At 51.2% G+C, this 21,416-nt stretch overlaps 1 protein-coding gene across 1 annotated transcript in view; it reads right to left on the bottom strand.

Annotated features, from left to right (window-relative positions):
• Positions 1-1,728: 1,728 nt before the first annotated feature.
• The window catches only part of noc2l (NOC2-like nucleolar associated transcriptional repressor), a 33,688-nt gene continuing 14,000 nt past the window's right edge, over positions 1,729-21,416 (bottom strand). The window contains exons 13-19 of the mRNA XM_042343552.1: positions 17,979-18,092; positions 17,234-17,335; positions 16,613-16,756; positions 12,337-12,450; positions 11,340-11,475; positions 4,529-4,666; positions 1,729-2,116 (exon numbers count right to left, since the gene is read on the bottom strand). Coding sequence (XP_042199486.1) covers positions 1,995-2,116; positions 4,529-4,666; positions 11,340-11,475; positions 12,337-12,450; positions 16,613-16,756; positions 17,234-17,335; positions 17,979-18,092 — 870 coding nt within the window. The 3' untranslated portion in view covers positions 1,729-1,994. The remainder of the gene's footprint in view (positions 2,117-4,528; positions 4,667-11,339; positions 11,476-12,336; positions 12,451-16,612; positions 16,757-17,233; positions 17,336-17,978; positions 18,093-21,416) is intronic.

Below are 21,416 nucleotides of genomic sequence, written 5' to 3'. Positions count from 1 at the left end.
TGCAGCCGACCGGCAGGAAGGTGGAAGGCAAACTAGATCTTTTTTTGGCCTTGCTGATGTTCTGATGTTCTTGTGTTATGTGCACAGCGCCTTATCGGGTCTTCGAGACGTTGCAAAGCGCTTCGCAGGATACGCTGTAAAGTATGGTGACTGTGTGTTTGGAAAGCAATTACGGCGGCCGATTTGCCCACAGCAATCTCCACTTAAAGGTGGGGATGAAGGAGAAGGGGGGGGGAGGGGAAAGAGATTCTGGGGGGGTGGGGTTCCAGAGAGCTGGGGTGGTGGTGGTGGTGGTGGAAACAATGACATGAAGCAGAGGCCATTAATAATAATAATAATCCTTGCATTTGATAAGTGCGCTTTTCACGTCGGGAGGACGTCCCAAAGCGCTTCACAGAACACACTGTAAAGTGAATGGACCGTATATTTGTGGGCGAACGCAGCAGCCAATTGCGCACAGCAATGTCCCACAAACAGTCGTGGATTGAAAATGACCAATTTATTATTGCTTTTGGTTTTGGAGGGATTATTAAGGGTTACAAGTGGTTACAGAGGTCAGGTGGGGTGGGGGAGGGAGGTTGGGGGTGAGAAATTTAAATGCAGAAGCAAGGAATTCGAATTAACTTAAAAGCTTCTGGGAATAAGGTGTTGAGGAGAGAGAAGCTTCGCTACACATTGAAAATCCCCGCTCGATAAAATGCCCTGGAAAGAGGATCCACACCCAGCAGAGAATTAAACAGTTACCTTCTAATCTACACCAATGATACCTCTCACACACAGCAAACCCCCCCCCACCCCCCCACCCCCTCCTACCCCAGCTGCGAACCTCAAACTTTGAAAACACGGCACTTTTTAAATGTTATTCATCGCCGGAAACTCCTCACCAAATTAACGATAACTCAGGCCGTTCCTATTACTCCCAAACCGTCTAGACTAAATTCAGATGCAGTTTATGGAGTATGGTGCGATGAGAACTAATTACTGTACTAAGAGCTGCATTAATATTGATTGTCGAGGAAGCCAAGGACAGATTAAACAGCAACTCTGGAGTCACCACAACACAGGAAATAATTACCCCACGTACAGAAAGACCAAGCAACAAGGAAAAAAAGCAGCATTATATATATCTATATATAATATATATATAAATAATAATCCTCGCACATTCTCAAAGCGCTTTGCTGGATGTACTGTAGTGTAGTAGTGACTGTTCATTGTGTGGGTGAAACGCAGCAGCCAGTTTGGGTACAGTAAGTAACGTCCCACAAACTGCCATTGACCGATGCTATTTGAGGGATTTGTTGGGTCTGGAATCCGGGAGAAACTCCCTTCTCTTTTCAATTCGTGCCGTGGGGATCGTTAACATCCAATCGGTCAGGCACAAGCGGGTTTAACATCTCATCCGAAGGACGACACCTCCGACAATGGAACCCACCCTCACACCCCCTCCCCCCCAACCCCACAGCCCCGATTGGGTAGGTGCGTGGGGGTGGAGGGGGCTTGAACCCTGAGGCGAGAGCGCTACCAGGCTGACACCCATTGCCGAAAGTGGGAATGAAACCGGTGCCAAGACGTGAAAAACTGGGTTTTATTCATACAAAATAAACCACGAAACAGCCAACAAGTAACCGAGTGGGAAAATACTGAACATCGCGCGCGGTTGAAATATAGAGCCAATGTATTCACTGCGGGGAAAGTCAGAAATTGTGGATTTGGGGGTGTGGGGGGGGGGGGGGGGGGGGGAAATCGTTCCAATAACTGTCCCAGGACTTGGTAGAGAATTCCTCAAATCAGGCTCAATTTGAAGCCATTTTTTCCGAAGCTCTTCATACGAGAATTCCCAGTTTAAAGACCGGATTTTCCCGGGCGTTTTCGTGAGAGACCGGGTGGTACTTCGGGCTTTTGCCCCTTTAAGCCCCCAAGCCCAAGAACCCGGGCTATTTCTGGAGGCCTTCGGGAGGACTGCGCTGGTTGGAGGGATTTCGCAGGACTCTCTAATCTTCGTCCGACAGCTCCAACTCCTCAACCAGGTCTTCGCCGCCTTCCGCCAGCTCCCGCAGGTCAGACTGAGACAACCGGCTCGGCCCTTTCTTCTGGGAACCTCCCTCTTCCTCGCCTGTTTTGTTTGAAACGAAAGGTTGAGAGCAAAAGCGTCAAAGAGGAAGGAGAGATTTTCACGAGCTCCGACTCCCCTTTTCATCATCGAACAGGGGGTTGCAACCGCCCCCCACGCTCCCCCCTGACTCTCACCCTCTTATCCTGACCCATTTATCCACAATGTCACTGGCAGAAAGCTCTCCCCCCCACCCCCAATCATCCTCTTACCAACCCTCCCCCCCACAACACAGTCGTGAGCATCAGCCTAGACCGTGTGAGCTCAATATCTTTGCCTTTCTCACCCCACGAAGCACAGTATTGCGCGTTACTGTAGCCCTGAGCTGGTGATTTGTTGCTCCCATTACTGAACCATCACTTGACGGAGCACATAGACTGGAATAACATCTAATTTGCCATTTGTCAGCAACATTAATGGATCGGAAGCTCGCGCATTAATGAATCAAGCGGGTTAATTACTCGCCAGCCGCGACTCTAAGTGCTGATGTGCGTTAGAAAAGATTAAACTTTATACATAAAAAAAAATCATCACAATGCATTTACTCAGCATTACTATTGTAATGTATAGCGCGGGGCGGAGGGGGTGAGGGCGTGCGGAGAGATTTTTTTTAAGTTGCCCTCTGCACGATTAATAATACATAAGTAATAAATAAGTAAGTAAATAAATAAATAGATAAATAAATACATCGAAACGTCTCAAAGAGCTTCGCAGGGAATAACTGCCAGGCGAAGTGACTGTTCACTTTTGTAAACCAATGTGGTGGCCAATTTGTGCGCTGATCTGTTATTCGAAAGCAAAACGGATTCTGAATGCGGTTGGCGCACAAATCACACAAACACGCACAACACACACACACACGCACACACACACACCACACACACAGGCGATCATAGATGTGGTCAAAGAGGGAGGTCTTTGACTGGGATTTAAAGACAAGACAAAGAGGGGTACGAGGCAGAGGGACTGAAGCAGGAGTTCGGGGCTGGCTGCTGATGGTGGCGGGGAGGGGTGGAGAGATGTGTTGCAGTCTTGGTGGGATGAACAGCCACTTAAGACTCATAGAATGTTACAGCAGAGGAGGAGGCCATTCGGCCCATTGCGGCTCTGCCGGCTCTTTAGCTGCCCAACTAGTCCCACTCCCCCGTAAATTTTCCCTTTTCAAGTACTGCAGCTCTCCAATTCCCGCTCCGAAGTTGCTATTGAATGTTTTGCTGCAATTTGCACCATCCCATCCCCATGGTGGACGTGTGACTCTGTCTCTATGATATACAGCTTTAGACGTCAGTCGGATTTCTGTATCGTCACCTTCGTAAATTATCTGACACGAGACTGTTCCAGACAAGCTATATCTGGCTCGAGAGAGAGAGCTTTTTATCTTTGAAGCAAAGCTCACTACCTGCTACAAACCCGCCTGATGACACCGACTGTTCCTCCATCCTCTGGTGCTAAAGATAGCCTTGGCTCCGGATCCAAACCAGGAAGAGAGTTAAGTTAAACCCAGCAAATGTCAGCACCACTCGCCCTCTCTCTCTCTCTCTCTCTCTCACACACACAACAATCAGGTCTCGAACGGAAATTCATCGGGTGGTTAACACTGAGAAAACAGGTAGCTTTGACGTCAGCCTGGCTCAGTCGGTAGCACACACTCTCTCTCTCTCTCGCCTTTGAGTCAGAAAGTCGTGGGTTCAATTCCGCACGTCAAGACTTTTGAGTTCGCACAGTCTAGACTAACGCTCAGCTGAAGCCCTCGGAGGTGTGAAAGGCGCAAGATTAATGTAAATTGTATGGTTCAATGAAAGTGCTGCACTATCACAGGTGCTGTCCCTACACCGAAAGGCTTAAACTGATGGCATCTCCGACAACGCAGCAATTGAGACATTAAACCGAGGTCCCATGGCACTACTTGAAAAGAGAAGGGAGTTTCTCCCAGTGTCCCAGCCAACAATTCCTCTCCCCCCTCCCCCCACCATCACCACACCCGCCCCCCACCCACCTACCTGTAGAGGAAGGTCTTCAGGCGCGACCCGAAGATTGGGAAGAAAGGGGTCAAGACGGAGGAATAGAGGAAGAGTGTTCCAGAGTTTCGGGCGCAGTGGCTGAAAGCCATATTGTAACGGAGGGTAACGAGGGACACGAAAAAGGTCGGATGGAGCCAGTCGAGCAGAGGCAGTGGGTAGTGACTTGTGGGGTAAGCAGGTGGGAGAGGTAGGGAGATGCCAGGACATGAACGGGTTCGAAGTGGAGTGTGACGGTCTTGAAATTGATCCGTTCAGTGTTAGGGGAGCCGGCGGAGCCTGGCGGGGACTGGTGTGATGGGGCCTGCAATGGGACCTGGCTGCTGATGTCTTCAGTTAGCCACGGTGTTAAATGAACACATCGAAAGCTTTAACGGGCGTTTACAAAGAGACGTACCGTCAGATTCCACTTGGATAGAGGCGTCGGTGCCATCTTCCTCTTGGCCGCCATCTTCCTCTTCGTCGCTCATGTCAGACAGGTCCTGCAGGAAGCCAGCCCCGCCGCTTGGCTTTTTGCCGCCCTTTCCCGCTTGGCCTGCCACGGCAACGGGAGAGAAACCGGAGAAATCGGAAGAGATCGAGAGGTTAGATCTGGGGCTCGGACTTTCGTAAGTGCTGGTTAGTGAGACACACAATCTCTAGCAGTGTGGGACCTTACATATCAAGACCTGCCTCTTTGACCATATCTTCGGACAAACTCCTACCCTCCCTGTCCTCCACCCTCCCTCCCAGCTCGGGTCCAAATCCCTGACTGTCCAGCTCCTTGAGAAGTCCTCCCGACCTGAAAGGTTTGATGCAAAGGCAATTTTATATTGTATCGTATACACAGCACAGTTGTAACCCAACCACCATAAGAGGAGGTCAGACCAGGAGCACAGAGTCGTACCCTACAGACCAGGGACCATTAGAAAAATAAATAAGGATAATTTGGTCACTCAATCTACAGCTGTTTGTGGGGACGTCGCTGTGCCAACTGGCTGCCGCGTTTCGCCCACAAAATACAGTCACTCCACTTTACAGTGCATGCTGTGAGACGCCTTGAAGACCTGATAAAGCACTGTATCAAATGCAAGGATTATTTATCATTATAGTCGTGAGAAAAGTAATCAAATGAACTAAATTTATATATATATATATATGTACATACACACTCACACACATATAAAAAAAAACTCGACAGGACTCTTAATTAAGTTACTTCATTGCAAGGGATTCGGAATAAGCTGCCAATTGAACCGGCGACGATTTAAGACGAGGAATAGAGAGGGCGAAACAGAGACGCTAGATCTTTTAACTTCCAAATATAATTTACTTGATTAGCTCAGCGATAGACACAGGCTGACAAATCAAAGGGCGAGCTAATCATATTTCCCTCCCGCTTGTTACCGAAAGCCAAATTTCCTCGGGTTTTGTGGCGAGCAATTTAATTATACTTAAAGCCATTAAAACCTCTCCTAATTGCAATCCCCCAGGCCCAACAGGTCTCGGAATACGAAGCACTCAATTCGAGTTACAAGGTGAAAATCCGATTAGATTGCAATTTAACCCTTAGCGGCCGCCAAAGAGCGAAGCGAAAGGAAACTGGCGAAAAAAGCTGCGGAGGATAACAATAATGATAATAATCCTTGAATTTTGATAAGAGGGCCTTCTCACTTTGTCGAGAGACGTCTCAAAGCGCGTCGCTGGATGTACTGTAAGTATTTTGTGGGCGAAATGTGGCTCACGCGGGCACACAGACCAGGACAAATATAAAACCAGAAGAATAAAAAGCCTTCTAACTGCACGTGGCACCTCGCAGCACTAATAAAAAATACATGCTCTCGTCTCCGATGGTTCCCTGTCGGCAGGATTTACTTGAGCCTTATTGTTCCCCAATTTCATTATGAAAAATAAACCGGGGCCTCGGAAATCTGATTGCGCGCGAGCCGATGGACGGAATCCAATTTGGATCTTGCAGGTAAAACCTCTATGAACTGGGGATTGAGGTAATATCAGTGTGTGGTGCGCGTGTGTGTGTGTGTGGTGCGCGTGTGTGTGCGCGTGTGTGGTGTGCGTGGAGGAACGGATGAGAGGTACAGAAGATAATTTGCTTTAAATTTTTTTTAAAATGTTTTTTTTATGTCGCGCTGTCCTGCACGAGGGGCGCTGTGTGAACGCAAGCTGCTGCTGCTGTTGTTGTTGTTACGTAGGTATATCATTTAAAAACTCTCTCTCTCTGTGTGTGTGTGTGTGTGTGTGTTCTAGCCGACAATGCCCCTTCTCCCCTCCCCTGCTTCCGCATCAGATAAAATCAAGTCATTCACTTCACGTCTGAAGGGGGGGACATTGCTGTGCGCCAATGGGCTGCTTGCCCACGCCACCGAAATACACAGTCACTACTCTTTACGGCAAAAGCCCGTGAAGAGGCCGATGTGAGGCTGGAGCAGTGCGATTTATGATCGTTCTGATGCGGTGAATCAGATCAGGTTGTACGCCACTGCTGGAATCAGAAAGTATTTACTATAATTTGTAGTTGTATTTGCTATATCAAATGCAAGGATTATTATTATTATTATTATAATCAGAACCCATCCAGTAATTAATCCCTTTGTTAATGACCGAGAATGATGTGCGCAATTGTGAGTCATTTCAATGTCATCTTAATTTCTGGGACATTGGGTCATACAATTCCCAACATGTTGAACGTTTCATTACCCACCAACGTGGTCAGGAAGGAGCTTTTCCTGTGTATATTCTGCAGAGAGTTACTGACAGAGCTGAACAGATGTGCGGAGGGTTCACCCCACAACCCCCCCCCCCGTCCCCTCCAATAGTTTATTGACCTTTAACGGGCTTAAAACGGGGCCAAAACCAACACAGGCTTCACTGCAGCTCGCTGCTCACTCCCAAAGCCGTCTGCTTCGAGATTAACCCTCAATGTCTAATAATAATTTGCTCGCTCAATCCACGAGTGTTTGTGGGACAATTGGCCGCTGCGTTTCGCCCACAAAACACACAGTCAATTCACTTTACAGTGCATTCGTTTGAAGTGCTTCGAGACGCCTCGAAGATCTGACAAATGCGAGGAATCTTAGCGTTGTTATTACTATTATTCTTTGGCCGTTCTCACAGGAATTTAGCAAAATCAACGGCAGGGAGATTCGGAGAAGCTAATTGTTTTCAGAACCTCGGTAAACCTCGCTGCGAGGCGCAAACAAAACTAGTCCCAATTAGAGTGACATCGGGACACAGGTCATTAGCATCAAACAGCGCTGTATCCAACATCGCACACATACACACACGCGCACAACACACACACACGCGCACACGCAACACACACATACACACGCGCGCGCAACACACACATACACACACGCGCGCAACACACACACACACGCAACACACACAACACACACACACGCGCGCAACACACACAACACACGCGCGCAACACACACATACACACACGCGCGCAACACACACATACACACACGCGCGCAACACACACACACGCACACAGGAGGGATGGGTAATTGGTACACAGAGAGGGAGGGGGAGAGAGAGAAGGAAAGGTTTTCTTCACGGTAACTATGACAACTATTTGATCACCTAACCACCTGCAGCAACTAACTCAAAGCTGGAAGCATCAGGGGCTTTGGCGGAGACACGGGAACCCATTAAACGGGAGTGCGGCCGGAACGGTGGGGTGGGTGGGGGCGGGATCTGGGGCAGGGGAGATCGGAACCGAGGCATAAAACTGCATTGAATTAGAAGCTCCCCCACTGGGGTGTGGGGGTGGTGGGGTGGGGAAGGGGTTCCCAGTCTGCAAAGGATTCGACGTTAAACGAAGGCAGAAGCCGTCTCGCGTGGAATATGTACGCAAAGTGCCTCGAAGTCTCAGCCTTCTCTGAGAGAGGCATTTTTTTATTTAAAAAATCAATAGCAGATGGGAAAGGTATTCGTATTGATTCGAGGCCTGAGCTTGACCTGCCCCAGCCAAGCCCCGCCGCTCCCCCAACCCCCCCCAACCCAACGCCTCCTCTCTCCCCCCACCACAACCCCCTCTTCGAAGGGTTAAAATCTTTTTTTTCTAATGAACGCACTGCGATGGCCTTCAATAACACCAGCGTCAGCTTAGCCTTAATCCTCTCAAACACACACCTTCCTCCCCGTGCACGCATCCCCCCCCCCCCACCCCGCTTCCATTTTCAATGCTCTCTCGCCCACAAGACACACAGTCGCTCCACTTTACGGTGTAACCCGCGAAGCGCTTTTGAGGCGTCTCGACGACGGACGCGATAAGGCGCTGTGGCAAATGCAAGGATTATTATTATTACTATCCAACCCCCCCCCCACCCCACCACCACCACCGCACCTCATTCCCCCACCCGATTTTCGCCCGTCTCCACCGCTTCCCAGTACAACAGCAAAAAACTTCTGGCTTGGAGACCACCCAGGGTTTGACCTTCAAAATCCCCTTGTGGTCTCTCTCTCTCTCACCTCTTTGCCCTCTCCCCACCCGTCAATCTACAGTGGAGTCCTGTAGCCAAGTCAGCCCCAGCCCCGTGTATTTTGTCGGCAAAAGCAGCAGCCAATTTCCGGGCGGCGATGACCCAAAACACAGCCACGAGTCACTTGAGTGCCCAATTTTATCCGGAGGAATCGTCAGCCAGGACAGCGCGCGAGAGAGAGAGAGAAGAGAAACTCGCTACGCTTTCCGAGTAGTGAAGTGGGATCTTTAACGTCCACCTGAACTGCCAGACAGACCCCCGGTTTAACCTCTCACCTAAGAGTGTCTCAAGTGGAAACGCTTCAGCCCTCTCTTTCTTTCCCCTTTCCTTTTCCCTTCGACGCAACTTCTTAAAACCTCGGAGAGGAAGGATTTAGCCTGAGTTCAGCACGCAAGCACGGCTAAACTGTTCCACAAGTCGCCCTTGAGATTAGCCTAATGAACAGATTAGCCTGCAAACCACCGAGAAATTAAACGGATCCTTTAATCCCCTCTTTAAAATGCGGTCCCAGTATTTCTTCGGAGCTGTAAAGCGCTCGGCCCTGTGTAACTGGGGGGGGGGTCACGATCCTGAGACGTTAAAGCCAAGGTCCCATCTCCGCCGCTTCAGGTGGACGTGAAGGATCCCTTTCCTTACCGAAAAGAGATGGGAGTTTCTCCCGGTGTCCTGGCTGACAATTCCCTCCCGCACCCCTCTCCTCCCCCAGTTCAGCAGTAATATAATAATAATAATCCTCGCATTTGACACAGCGCCTTATCACATCTTCGAGACATCTCAAAGCGCTTCACGGGACACACCGTAAAGTGAATGGACTGTGTACGTATCTTCTGTCCCTCCCACAAACAGTGACCAGATTATTATTATGATTTTCTTATATATCGCGCCTTTTAAATACAAAAGCACGAGAGATCACAAGAGATGTCCGGCTGAAGAAGGCCTTTCCGGCTCATTTGATCTACTCCTTCCAGTAAAACCCGCCTAGACGCACTCCCATGACAGCGGCCAGATTTAATGAGTCAATAAGCTGTTGGCTACACAGTTAGGGGGAGGACGAGGTGGGGGTGGGGGCCCTCCTAGCCTTTGATGCTGTGTTTACACGGCACTCTTCACTACATGTTGCTGTTTGCACTGCCGGCCCCTTCAGTAGTTTTGCTGCCAGCGAGGAAACAAGAGCAGCGTTAATTGGGCTCGAGTCAGATTGAATCACCGAGCCGCTAGCTTTCTCGGCAGTGAGGGAACACTGACCCACTGGGGTCTGAAGCCGTGTTGACAAGCATTGTCTCGTCCCCCCCCCCCCCACTGGCCGCTGCCTGACTCACTCCTGAAGGTGTCAGCCTGGCTCGGTTGCCGGTGACTCAATCTCTGAGTCAGAAGGTTGTGGGTTCGAGTCGCGTAGTTCAGGCTGACACTGCCAATGCGGTGCTTGTGTGTGGGTGTGTGTGTGTGTGGGTGTGGTGTGTGTGTGGTGGGGGCTGCGGGTGGAGGTAGGAAGGTGCTAGGACGTGAAGGCATTTCAAAACGAGCGTGAGGATCTTGAAATCGATCCGTTCGCCGTTAGGGAGGGAGCCAGTTTAGTGCGTGTGATAGGGAGGCAGTGGAGCCTGGCGAGGGCTCGGGTGATGGGGGGGGGACGCAGTTTAATGCGGGTGAGAGTGCGGGCGCCGGAGTTCTAGACCAGCCGGAACTTCCGGATAGCTTGTGTGCCTGTAAATGGAGCTGAGCTCAGGGATTCATCTCGTGAGCCCAGTAACCCGCCAACGGCTGCTTTTGATTCCAAAGCCATTAACTGGACTGGTGGAGGCTGGACCCGGCCGTGGCGGATGAAGCCGAGTGTAATATTTCTATCTCATCTAACCTCTCGTCACGCTGAAACATCTGAGAAAGTTGCGTGGGTTGAGCTGGGCAGGATTAACTGATATCCAGTCTGCACCAGCGATGTCCTCCATTGCAAGGACACCCCCGGCCACCCCCCCCCCCCCCACACACACACACACCTTGTGTCTGAGACACAAGCAACAACATTTACACAGAGCCAGAGGACGTCCCAAGGTTCTGGACAGTCAGGGATTTGAACCCAAGCTGGGGTTTGGGATCGGGGCAGTGGTGGGGGCGGGGGGGTTGGAGGGCAGGGACGGTGGGGGTAGGAGGGTGACCCAGTGCGTGGTCAAACAGGAGGATCTCGAGATGTACTTTGAAGGAGACGAGGGAGGGAGGGAGCGAGGCAAAGGGACTGTGGGATGGAGATACTTCCAACGCGAAAGGCGCTATATAAATGTAATTTCTTGTTGTTCTCGTCGACTCTTTCGTCTAAACAATGTCCTGGGATCCACGGGTTTCTGTTTGGCAGATTCCCCCCCACTCCCTCCCCCTCCTCCCTCCCCCCACCCCGAAAAGCCACGCATTTTTAGAAAAAAGGCAATAAATATATACTCCTGGTTTTTTTTTGAGCAATTTAACTTCACAATTTTGCCCAATGGTGGTCGCAGTCCTTGAGATGAACATGCAATTATTCTTTGGCGTTTCACACTTTCTCTCCTCCCCACTCAATTACTCTGCCCTCCCTCGCTCGAGAGAGAGACAGAGAGAGAGACAGACAGAGAGAGAGAGAGAGAGAGAGACAGAGACACAGAGAGAGACAGAGAGAGAGACAGAGACACAGAAAGAGACGGAGACAGAAAGAGGGTCATCTGTAAAAATTTAAGAGGAAAAAAAAACCTACCTTTAGCTTTAAACCCACAGCTTTCATCATCTGAGTCGCTGTCAGACTCAAAGAGCTCTCGGAACTCTTTCTTGTCCTTCTCTTTGCTCTCTTGCAACCTCTTGCGTTTGATCTCCGGCAAATCCAGGTCTTCCATCTGGCGAGGAATAGCGTCAGCGGGAAGAAAAAAAAAGTCAATGAAATATAAAATAACGCTTACTACAAAGCCGGCTTTGTGTGCTGCCTGGGACTTAAAACGCAGCACGGAAACCATCAAACATTTTCACCCCATCGCTGGATGCTGGGGTCTAAACCAAAAGGCTTTTGCGAGAGGTTATGTGAGCCCTTTAAGACCCATTGTCGTTCTTCCTGGCTTTCCCACTATTTCTCCCGTGTCTTGCTCGTAAACTGTTCCTGGGAACGGTTCGATGCTCTGTGACCTTCTGTAACATTCACTATTGGATCAGGCCGAGTAGTGACCTCTTCGTCCCTTTTCCGCGTCCGTTCACCGCATTCCTCTCCCTCAAGTCTCTCAATTGATTGTAACGTCTGTGATCGTCTGGAGCAGGGCTTTCCATTGAGAGAGAGAGAGAGAGAGAGGGGAGGGGGGAGAGAGAAAGAGATGGGGAGCAGAGTGGGGGGAGGAGTGAGTGGGAGGGTGGGGTAGAGAGAGTGAGAGAGCGAGAGGGGGGAAGAGATCACCTACAGTGAAGGTTAAAAATGGGGGAGCATCCTGAGACACAAAGCAATTTTGGGGTGAGCATCGGGAGATCTCACGACCATCAGAAAAGAAGTCTCCTTTAACCCTCCCCAGCGCTGGTTACCCGCGGGTTACCTCGCAGGGGAGGGGGGCTATCAACCTGACCAGCATCTCGGTCCCAAATAACCTCTCGGTGAAAACCTCTGAACGAGTGAGATGGAAACGATAGGAAATAGATCCTCACACCCATACGTACTCCCTACAGAACTCTGTCGCTTTGATGCACAGTCAGCACTAAAGCAAACAATAGTTACGTACACGTTCCTTCCCACTGATCTCCAGAGCGATCTCCTTCAGTCTCAGCTTCTTCCAGTTAACGTAGTACTTGCTCAGTGGGGTGCCTTCTTCCTGTGTCTGTCTCTCCCACGCTTCCTGTTCAACACACACGCGCGCACACACAATCACTGGTCAAATCAGACGAAAAGCGATGCCGCGGAAATTAGCGAGAGGTCGATTGGCTACAAGCAGCAGGAAAGCTTGCCAGACTGCCCTCGCAACGGTAACCTCTGTGGTTTGAGCTGGTTAGACTCCAACAGGTACCCCCAACGCACACTCTGGGCTCCCCCCGACCCTTGGCTCTCGCCGACCTGCGCCTAACACGTTCCAGAATTAGGTAAGCAGGGTGCATCTCTCCAGGGAGAGAGCGCGAGAGGGAGAGAGAGAGAGAGAGAGAGTGCGTATTCCATTCCGACAAGCTATCTCTGGGATTTCGGTGCACAGAAATCTCGGCTTGGGGTTTGGATACTCTTTAGCGACGGTAATGGGCTTCCGTGCAAGTCAGCCACTCGGCTGACCCCAATCAAACTATTTTCCTGGACGTTTTAAGAATCATCTAGTACAACATGGAATAGCAAGAACCCTTGCATCGGATACGGTGCCTTATCACGTACTCGAGACGTCTCAAAGCGCTTCGGAGGACACCCTGTAAAGTGAGTGGACCGCGTGTACTTTGTGGGCGAAACGTGACGTTTGAATTGAAGTCAAATTTAAGCCGTGAATGTCTTTCAATAATTCTTTTGGACAATTCGCACGGCGAACGTGAGGGGAACAACACAAGCCGTCGGCTTTGTGCATTTGGGCTGCGATTACAAGTGGCCATCAATAGACAAGAGATTTCATTCGATCGATATCTCAGATCACAGTGACCCCTTGTGTGGTTCTGGAGTCTCTCGGGACAGTGAGTATCAGACACTCTCACAGCCTCAGGTATCTCTCTGCCTCCTGGCAGCTAAACCACTCGCAACTTAGAGCAATTGCCAGGTTAACCCCATGACTCCCACCTTCTCAGCCATTTACATTTATCTCGCAGCGTCGGTCTGCATCAAGCACAAGGCCCCCCCCCCACACCTGCCTTTCACGTCAGGAGGACAGCTCAAAGCCCTTTTGATCAAAAAGACAGGCTTTAAGGGCGAGGATGGAAGTGAAGAGAGAGGTGGAAGGACTCGAGAATGCAGTTTGATCGCACGTGACATACAGATGAAACAGGAAGACAGGCAGAGAGACGCACACAGGCGCGCACACGGGGATAACACGGGTAAACAGAGAGACGCGCGCACGCAGGGGCGCACAGAAACACAAGCAGAGACACACACACGCGCGCACACACATACACAAGCGTAGGCAAGACAGACTCTCGCACACCGCAGATAAGACAGGCAGACAGACTCATACACGCAGATGAGACAGGCAGAGAGACAGACAGAGACACGCGCACAAAAATAGATGCTTGGCTTCTCGCCGGTGATTATGTTGGAAATCTGGGAAAAGCGCTCTGACCCAGTTCCTGTGTTACATTGATTGGGTCGAATAAAATTAACACCGGGAGGAAATCCATTCAAGGTGAGGAGCCGTGTTTGTGACATCTCCTCATGTACATCTGGACTTTTGCTGGGTATTGGAAGGTAGACAATGAAAAATGATCTCTCTCGCTCTTTCTCCCGTGCGCTCACTCTCTCTCTCTCTCTCTATTCCCCCCACCGCGAGTGTTTGCAGTGCGCTGCCGTGCGCAATAGGTTGCTGCGTGTTCGCCCACAGAATACACAGTCACTACGCCGGACGGAGTCTCGAAGACACGATAAGGCCCTACATCAAATGCACGGATTATTATTATTATCGCAATCTCTTAGAGAGTGTTTCTCACCCCCTCCCCACACCCCACTCACTCCCCCTTTCCCCCCGCACGCTAACCTACGAGCCATCTCCGTACCACAAGTGCATTCCCGGTGCAATAAACTGCTGCGACGTATTGCGACGCATTCATAAATCATTCCCACTTGGAAGCGTTTGGGGGGGGGGGGGCTTTGGGCAAGCAGAGGCCCAAGACACGGCAGCCACCTATATCAATCAGCCCGATTGACTCGCTGCAATTTACCGGCAACAAATCATTCCTTTCGTCTCTCCCCCCCCCGCCCCACCACCCCTCCTGCCCCCCCCACCCCTCCCTCCCTCCCTCCCTCAAGACGTCTCAAAGCGCTTCACGGAATACACTGTAAAGTGAACTGACTGTACATTTTGTGGCTGAAACGCGGAAGCCAATAGCGCACAGCAGCTTCCCCCACAAACAGCCGTGGATTGATTCATGTTTTTCCGAAGGGATTTATTTACCCCCGGAAAAGCGATCCGCCAATCGACTAACAACCAGGTGCCTAGTTACCATTAGGTTAACAGGCGTGTGGAGTAAGGAAACTTGCCCAACATTTCGCCCTGCCGGGAATCGAACCCAGGTTCTCTCGCTCGCGAGGCGAGTGCTCTCACCGCTAGTTGATCTTCTGCCAATTAAGGTTTTAATGAGCCCGTTTCCCCATGGAAACCGTGAGCTGCCAAGTAAACAGGAGCCGTGCTCTCTCTCTGTTTGACACTAACCAAGGTTCTACCTCACTTTACTTTTGTTTGAGTCGAAGAGTCTCAAAGCGATTCCAGAGGTGAGTGGCTTTGAAGTTCACTGACAGCCTGGCTCCCCTACAGACAGACACTGTATCAGAAGCAAAGGTAAAATAAAAACGGATCTCGTTGAGGAGCTTCAGGCTAGCAAACAAGACCCAAGCCCTCTCTCTCTCTCTCTCTCTACTCACACACACACACACACACCACACACAGCTACTGAGATAAAGAGGAAGACACACACAGACACACACATAGACACAGACACACACGGCTACTGAGATAAAGAGAGACACACACACACAGGTATTCTTAAAGGTACAGACAGATACAGACATACACACACACAGCCACACACAGATGGACAGACAGAGATAAGTACACAGACACTCTCGCACACAAATACTATCCGCCCCCACAGGTCACCCTAAGGCAAGTTCAAATCGGAAGCTAACTTGTCCAGGAACATTTTGCCTGTCTGTCTGGGAGGGTGGAGGGAGTGGGGGGTGCAGCTGGTTATGTTGGATTCTGTCCTGGTTTTAATAAGCACTACAGCGAGATAATGGCATTATTCCAACAGCTGCTTTCCATTTAAGCTCAGAGAGAAAAAAAAATCATCGCTCCCTCTCCCTCGAGAGGCTTGAGCTCGTGACTCGGGAAGAACTGGTTAAGTTTCTGGAGACGAGTAAAATGGGTGGGGCTGATATGACCCCCCCCCCCTGATTCCCCCACCCCCAACCCCACGCCCCCCAACCCCCCCACCGGCATTGCCTCACATGGTTTCCCCAAAAGGGGTGGGGGGGGAGAACTCGTTGAGCTTCGAACTTACCGATCAGCTAAACCATGTTGTATTGTGCTCACTTAGGTCACCACCTCTCGTGCATTTTTTTCCCCCCACATGAAAGTTATTTGCTCCCCTTCGTGGCTGTTTGTGGGGGAAACTCTGCCGCCGCGTTTCGCCCACAAAGCCCCGGGGGTCACTCCGCTTTTCAGTATGTCCTGTGAAGCGCTTTGAGACGTCTCGACGATGTGAAATGGCGCCATATGAAATGCCAGGATTATCATGAACTGTTGTTCTTGTCGGAGCCCATTACTGAACGGCGAAACCCACACTTAAAAGAGAGCTCGGGCTTAATAGCCCTTAATAACGGGCTGCAATTTAAGTGTCAACTTTCACCATTCAGTCTGGCTGGAGCTCACCGGATGGGGGGGGGGGGGGAAGAGGGGGGGGGAAGAGGGGGGTAGATGCTGGTCAGAAACCACCACTCCCCAAAGCAGCCCATGACCTGCGTATCAACCTGTGCTCTCTCCCTCCACTCACCTCCCCCAATCGGCCTTATCCGCCCCACCATCGGTGGTCGGGCTTTCCTCCCCCATCCTTTGGAACTCCATCCCACAGTCCCTTCGCCTCGGCCCCTCCCTCGCCTCCCTCAAGGCCCCGTCTCAAAACCTCTTTTTTTGACTGCTCCTAGCCCCCACCCCTCCCTCTCTGCCCTCCACCCCTCCCTGATCCCAACCCCCAGCTCGGGTCCAAATCCCTGACTGTCCAGCGCCTCGGGACGACCTCCTGACATGAAAGGCACCGTGTAAATGCAATATTGTATTGTAAGGAATGAAGAGTCTCCCGGGAGGTGAAGTGAGGCCAAACACTCACCACAGACTCCTTGTCGGACACCCCAAAGGTGGCTTTCTGTCTCTTCTTGGTCACGTGGGTGGCATTTTCTTGCAGTTTCTCCAGGAGCTGCCGGATCTGCTTACAGTAATTGGCCACTTTGCATTGTTTGAGGAAAGCTTTTAGCTGGAAGCAAAGAGAGAGAGAGAAAATGAGAGAACCTGTGTGTATGAGAAAGAGAGAGAGAGACACACACAGTGTGTGTGAGAGAGAGACAGAGAGAGAGAAAATGAGATAGAGAAAGAAGGAGAAAAGAGAGAAAGAGAGAAAGAGGGAGAAAAAAAGACTCAGTGTGTGAGAGAGAAAGAATGAGACAGAGACTGAGAGAGAAGAGAAGAGAGAGGGTAAGACTGGCACAGTATTACTACAGTGATTGTACAAATCCAATGAGAGAGAAAGAGAGAGAGAAAGAGAATGAGAGAATAAGAAAGAGAGAGATGGTGCCTCCGACGTAGCGGTGCTCGTAGCAGCACTGTGAGCTCAAAGTCCCGAGGTGGGGCTTGAACCCTCAGCCTTCTGACTGGGAGGTCACAAGTGCTGGTGACGGGAGCCAGGCCTGACAGCTTCGCGCTCAGTAACAAGACACTCTCGCGTCCCACTCACTTGAATGACAGAGGGCAACACGAGCTCTGGGAAGCCTATGGTGTGTGCCTGGCTGTGACAATATTCCAGAATCAGGTCGTACAACTGTTCAACGAGTCCATCCTACAAAACACACACACACACACACAATCTTAAAAGATACGTTCGTTATTCACCCAGAGTCCGATACGGAAACATCTCAGCTCTCGCCAACCTGCGCCCGATACTCTCTGGAATTAGGTAAGCAAGGGGTGGGGGTGTCACGACCCACTCAAGAGAGAGAGAGGGGGAGCGCCTTCCAGTCCAGACCCGGGAATTTCCGAGGATTTCCCAAAAGTCCTGTAGCTCAGTGGCCAGAGCCCTCGCCTCGCAAGCGACAGATCTGGGTTCGATCCCCGGGCGGGCAAGGCGAAAGGTTGGGCAAGTCTCCGTACCCCACATGCACGCCTCCGGTTACCCAGCAGTAAGCAGGAACCCGGCTGTTAGCCGACTGGCGGATCGCTTTTCCGGGGATAATAATAATTCCATCAAAAAAAAATAATGAACTGTCACTCGTTCCACGGCTGTTTGTGGAGACGCTGCTGTGCGAAACTGACTGCTCACAGATTATAGTCATTACACTTTACAGTATATGCTGTGGCATTGCTAGGAAGAAGAGAATATTTCCCGAAATCCTGTTAAACCAGCTCCCAGGGGCGCACGGACAGGGAGTAGGGTCATGTTTCTCACCTCCCCCCATCACCACCCCCCCCCACACCCACCTTACCCGAAAGGCTTTCTCCTGCAGATTGGCATAGGACAGTTTCAGGATGACGTCAAAGTTGATCGGTTTCATGCTCATCCTCCCCGGTTTCTTGTTGAAGTCCACCTGCTGGAAAACCTGGCGGGAGAGAATGACGAGAGGTGTTGCCATAAAAATAAGAACAATCATAATCCACACTGTGCCCACAAACCACACGGTCACTACACTTCACAGTGCGTCCTGCGAAGCGCTTTGAGACGTCTCGACGACGTGATAAGGCGCTGTATCGAATGCAAGGATTGTTCATTTTACTTGATATAGCGCCTTATCACGTCTGCATCTCAAATATAGATTAAGTGGACGTGACTGTGGGTTTCACGGGCGAAACGCGGCAGTCAATGGCGCATAGCAGCGTCCCCACAAACAGTCGCGGATGGAGTGACCACGCGATTGTGGGAGGGATTATTCTCCCCGGAAAGCCATCCATCAATTGACTAACAACCGGCCTTCCTGCTTATTGCTGAGTAAACAGAGGCGTGCGGAGTGAGGAAACTTGCCATTTGGGCAACGTCCCACAAACAGCCAGGAAATAGACGGGCCAATTAATATCAGAGGAAAGCCGGGCTTACACACATCAGCTTCAACTTATTTCAGAGCTTCTCCCCCTCACATTCCAACTCCCACCCCCCCCGAACCACCACCACCACCACCACTCTCTCCCACACCCCCATGAAACTGTCCACCCACCTGCTGCCAGTCACAAGACAAACAACATGTTGTGAACGAAACCTGAGACAGCAGCTCAGTAGTGAAAGGTCTAACCACACGGAGAGAGACAACCCCTGTGTATAAAAGTGTGTGGTGGGGTGGGGGGGGGGGGGGTGTCCCCAGAGCTGAGATGGGAGAGCCAGGGAGGTGGCTTCATCGAAGACTCCCATACCCAGGCTCTCCCTCTGCAGACGAGACCTGGTGGGTGGATTTCCTGTTGCGCAGAAACTGTGACACTTCAGGTCGACTGGGGCCAAATCGCAGTCAACTATCAGCTTCCCCAACTGTTTTCGGTCCGTCCGTGGGGTTCCGTAGCTCAGTGGATAGAGCCCTCGCCTCGCAGGCGAGAGGACCCGGGTTCGATTCCCGGGCGGGTCGGGTCAGGTCAGCGCGAAACCTCAGTCAAGTTTCCTTACTTCAAACACACAGACACACACTCCTCTGTTTACCAGCAGTTGTTAGTCGATTGGCGGATCACTTTCCGGGGGGTAATAAACCCTCCAAAAAAAAAAAAAAGGTTCACTCAATCCACGACTGTTTGTGGGTACACTGCTGCGCGCAATTGTCTGCCAATTGCGTTTCCCCCACAAATGCAGTCAATTCATTCGACGGTACTCTCTGTGAAGCGCTTTCAGACGTCTCAATGGCCTGATAAAGCGCTGTATCACATGCGAGGATCGTTAATTATTATTATTTATTCATTTATTATGTTATCTCGTCTCTCCAAGACACCCATCCTACCATTCCCTCCCCCGCACTCCCCCCCCCACCACTCCACCCCACCGAAGCATCAAGCCACATGTTCCAAACCCAGAGACCGACCGAGGCACGGCCGAGAGGGAAGTGTTAACATCAGACAGTGAAGTGGAACCGCAAGGAGGGGGAAGAGGTGAGTTTCGGGAGGTAGCGGGTATCTCGGAGAGGGAAGTGACAGTGTGCGACTGTGAGTTCAATCCCAACGTCGGATAGTTTCGTCCACGGCATCGGTGGCTACGGGAAAACTGTTGCGTTTCTCTCCGTCTCTCTCTCTCTCTCCCTCTCCCTCCCTCTCTCTCTCTCTCGCTCCCATCGAGGCTTCTTCGTAAAGAATTATTGTTACTCAACAACAACAACATGCAGGCTAGCGTCCCAGAGCGCTCGCGCATGCGCTGATCGCAGCTGAAGATTACACTGGGGCTGCCGTTTGTTTCCAAGGGGTTGGACATTTTGTTAATGACAGGACTCCCATTTCTTATTAAGAAATAATAATCATCATCATCATCACAATAACAATAATAATCCTTGCATTTGACGCAGCGCCTTATCACGTCTTCGAGACGTCTCTGAAGCGCTTCGCAGGACATACACTGTGAAATGCTGCCGTGTTTCCCCCACAAAATATGCAGCGGGGGGGAAGGGGGGATAAAAATATACACACAAATAAGCCGATTAAAGGTTTGCTCCTGTGAAGCACTGAGCGCATTCGAAACTCGAGGCGGGGAAACTTTTGAGAACGTGCGGATGTGGGGGAAAACCACTCGTACCACGGAGCGGGTGGGGGGTGGGGGTGGGCCGAGGGGGGAAGCTCAGCTCAGCGTCTCCCAAACAAACTTGAGACAGACACCGCACCTCGCTGTAGAAACACCAACTCCCCCCGCATTTCCCCTCCTCTCTCTCTCTCTCTCTCTCTGCGTCTCTCCCCTCTCCCTCTCCCCCTCCCCCCGCCCGCCCCCACCTCCGCCAAAAAAAAAAAACCACACACACACACACACACACAAGCGGGGAAGAGAGAAACAGCGCGTCACCAATTAAAACGGCAACATCTTGAGAGGGAGGAAGGAAGTCAGAGAGCGACAGGCAAGGCAGACAGTCAGACAGTCAGACAGACAGGCAGGCGGGCGGGCAGAGAAGCAGAGGCAGGAGCCAAGGGTGGAATACTTGCCGTTGCCTTTCACAGGCTACGACCAGGATGTGGTCTCCAGTAGACGCCTGCAGCAAAGTGAAACCGCATGGTGCCTTCTCCAGCTCAGGCTGATTAAGAGCGGGCGGGCAGGCTGGCTGCCGAATACTGGCCTGACCACCGGTGTCTACAAGCAGAGCTCATGCTAACCTCCATCCCCCCCCGTCTCCCCCACCACCCACTAACTCCCCCCCACCCGCCCCCAACCCAGTCCTTACCCTCACCTCAACTAACCCCCCCGCGCCCCCCACCCACCCCTACACTTCCCCAAGACTCGCAGATTACTTCTGCCTTCTGTGGCTGACACGTTCACTGATACACACACGAGCGCACACACACGCGCGCACACACGCACACACACTCACTCACAAGTACACACACACGCACACAGACACACAGACACACACACACACAGACGCACAAGAGAGGCTGTCAGGGACCCGCTTGCTGACTGGCCTGGAGCAGCGGGCGGAAAAGTATTGGGATAATACCGGCTCCACTGTCGTGTCCGCAACCCCGACCACCCCCACCCCCTGCCTTCCCCAGTCTCCCCGCACCACCTCCCACCCCCACGAGGGAATAGTCATTAGCAGATCAAGGGAGAGTGTTAATAACGCCACAGCATTTGGATAATAATAATAATAATCCTGGCATTTGACACAGCGCCTCGTCACATCTTCGAGACGTCTCAAAGCGCTTCACAGGATACGCTGTAAAGTGTAGTGACTGTGTATTTTGTGGGCGAAACGCGGCAG

The sequence above is a fragment of the Callorhinchus milii genome, unplaced genomic scaffold, assembly GCF_018977255.1.
Source record: "Callorhinchus milii isolate IMCB2004 unplaced genomic scaffold, IMCB_Cmil_1.0 Scaffold24, whole genome shotgun sequence".
NCBI lineage: Eukaryota > Metazoa > Chordata > Chondrichthyes > Chimaeriformes > Callorhinchidae > Callorhinchus > Callorhinchus milii.
Note: the sequence above shows the minus strand (reverse complement) of the source record. Positions and strands in the feature narration are given on the sequence as shown.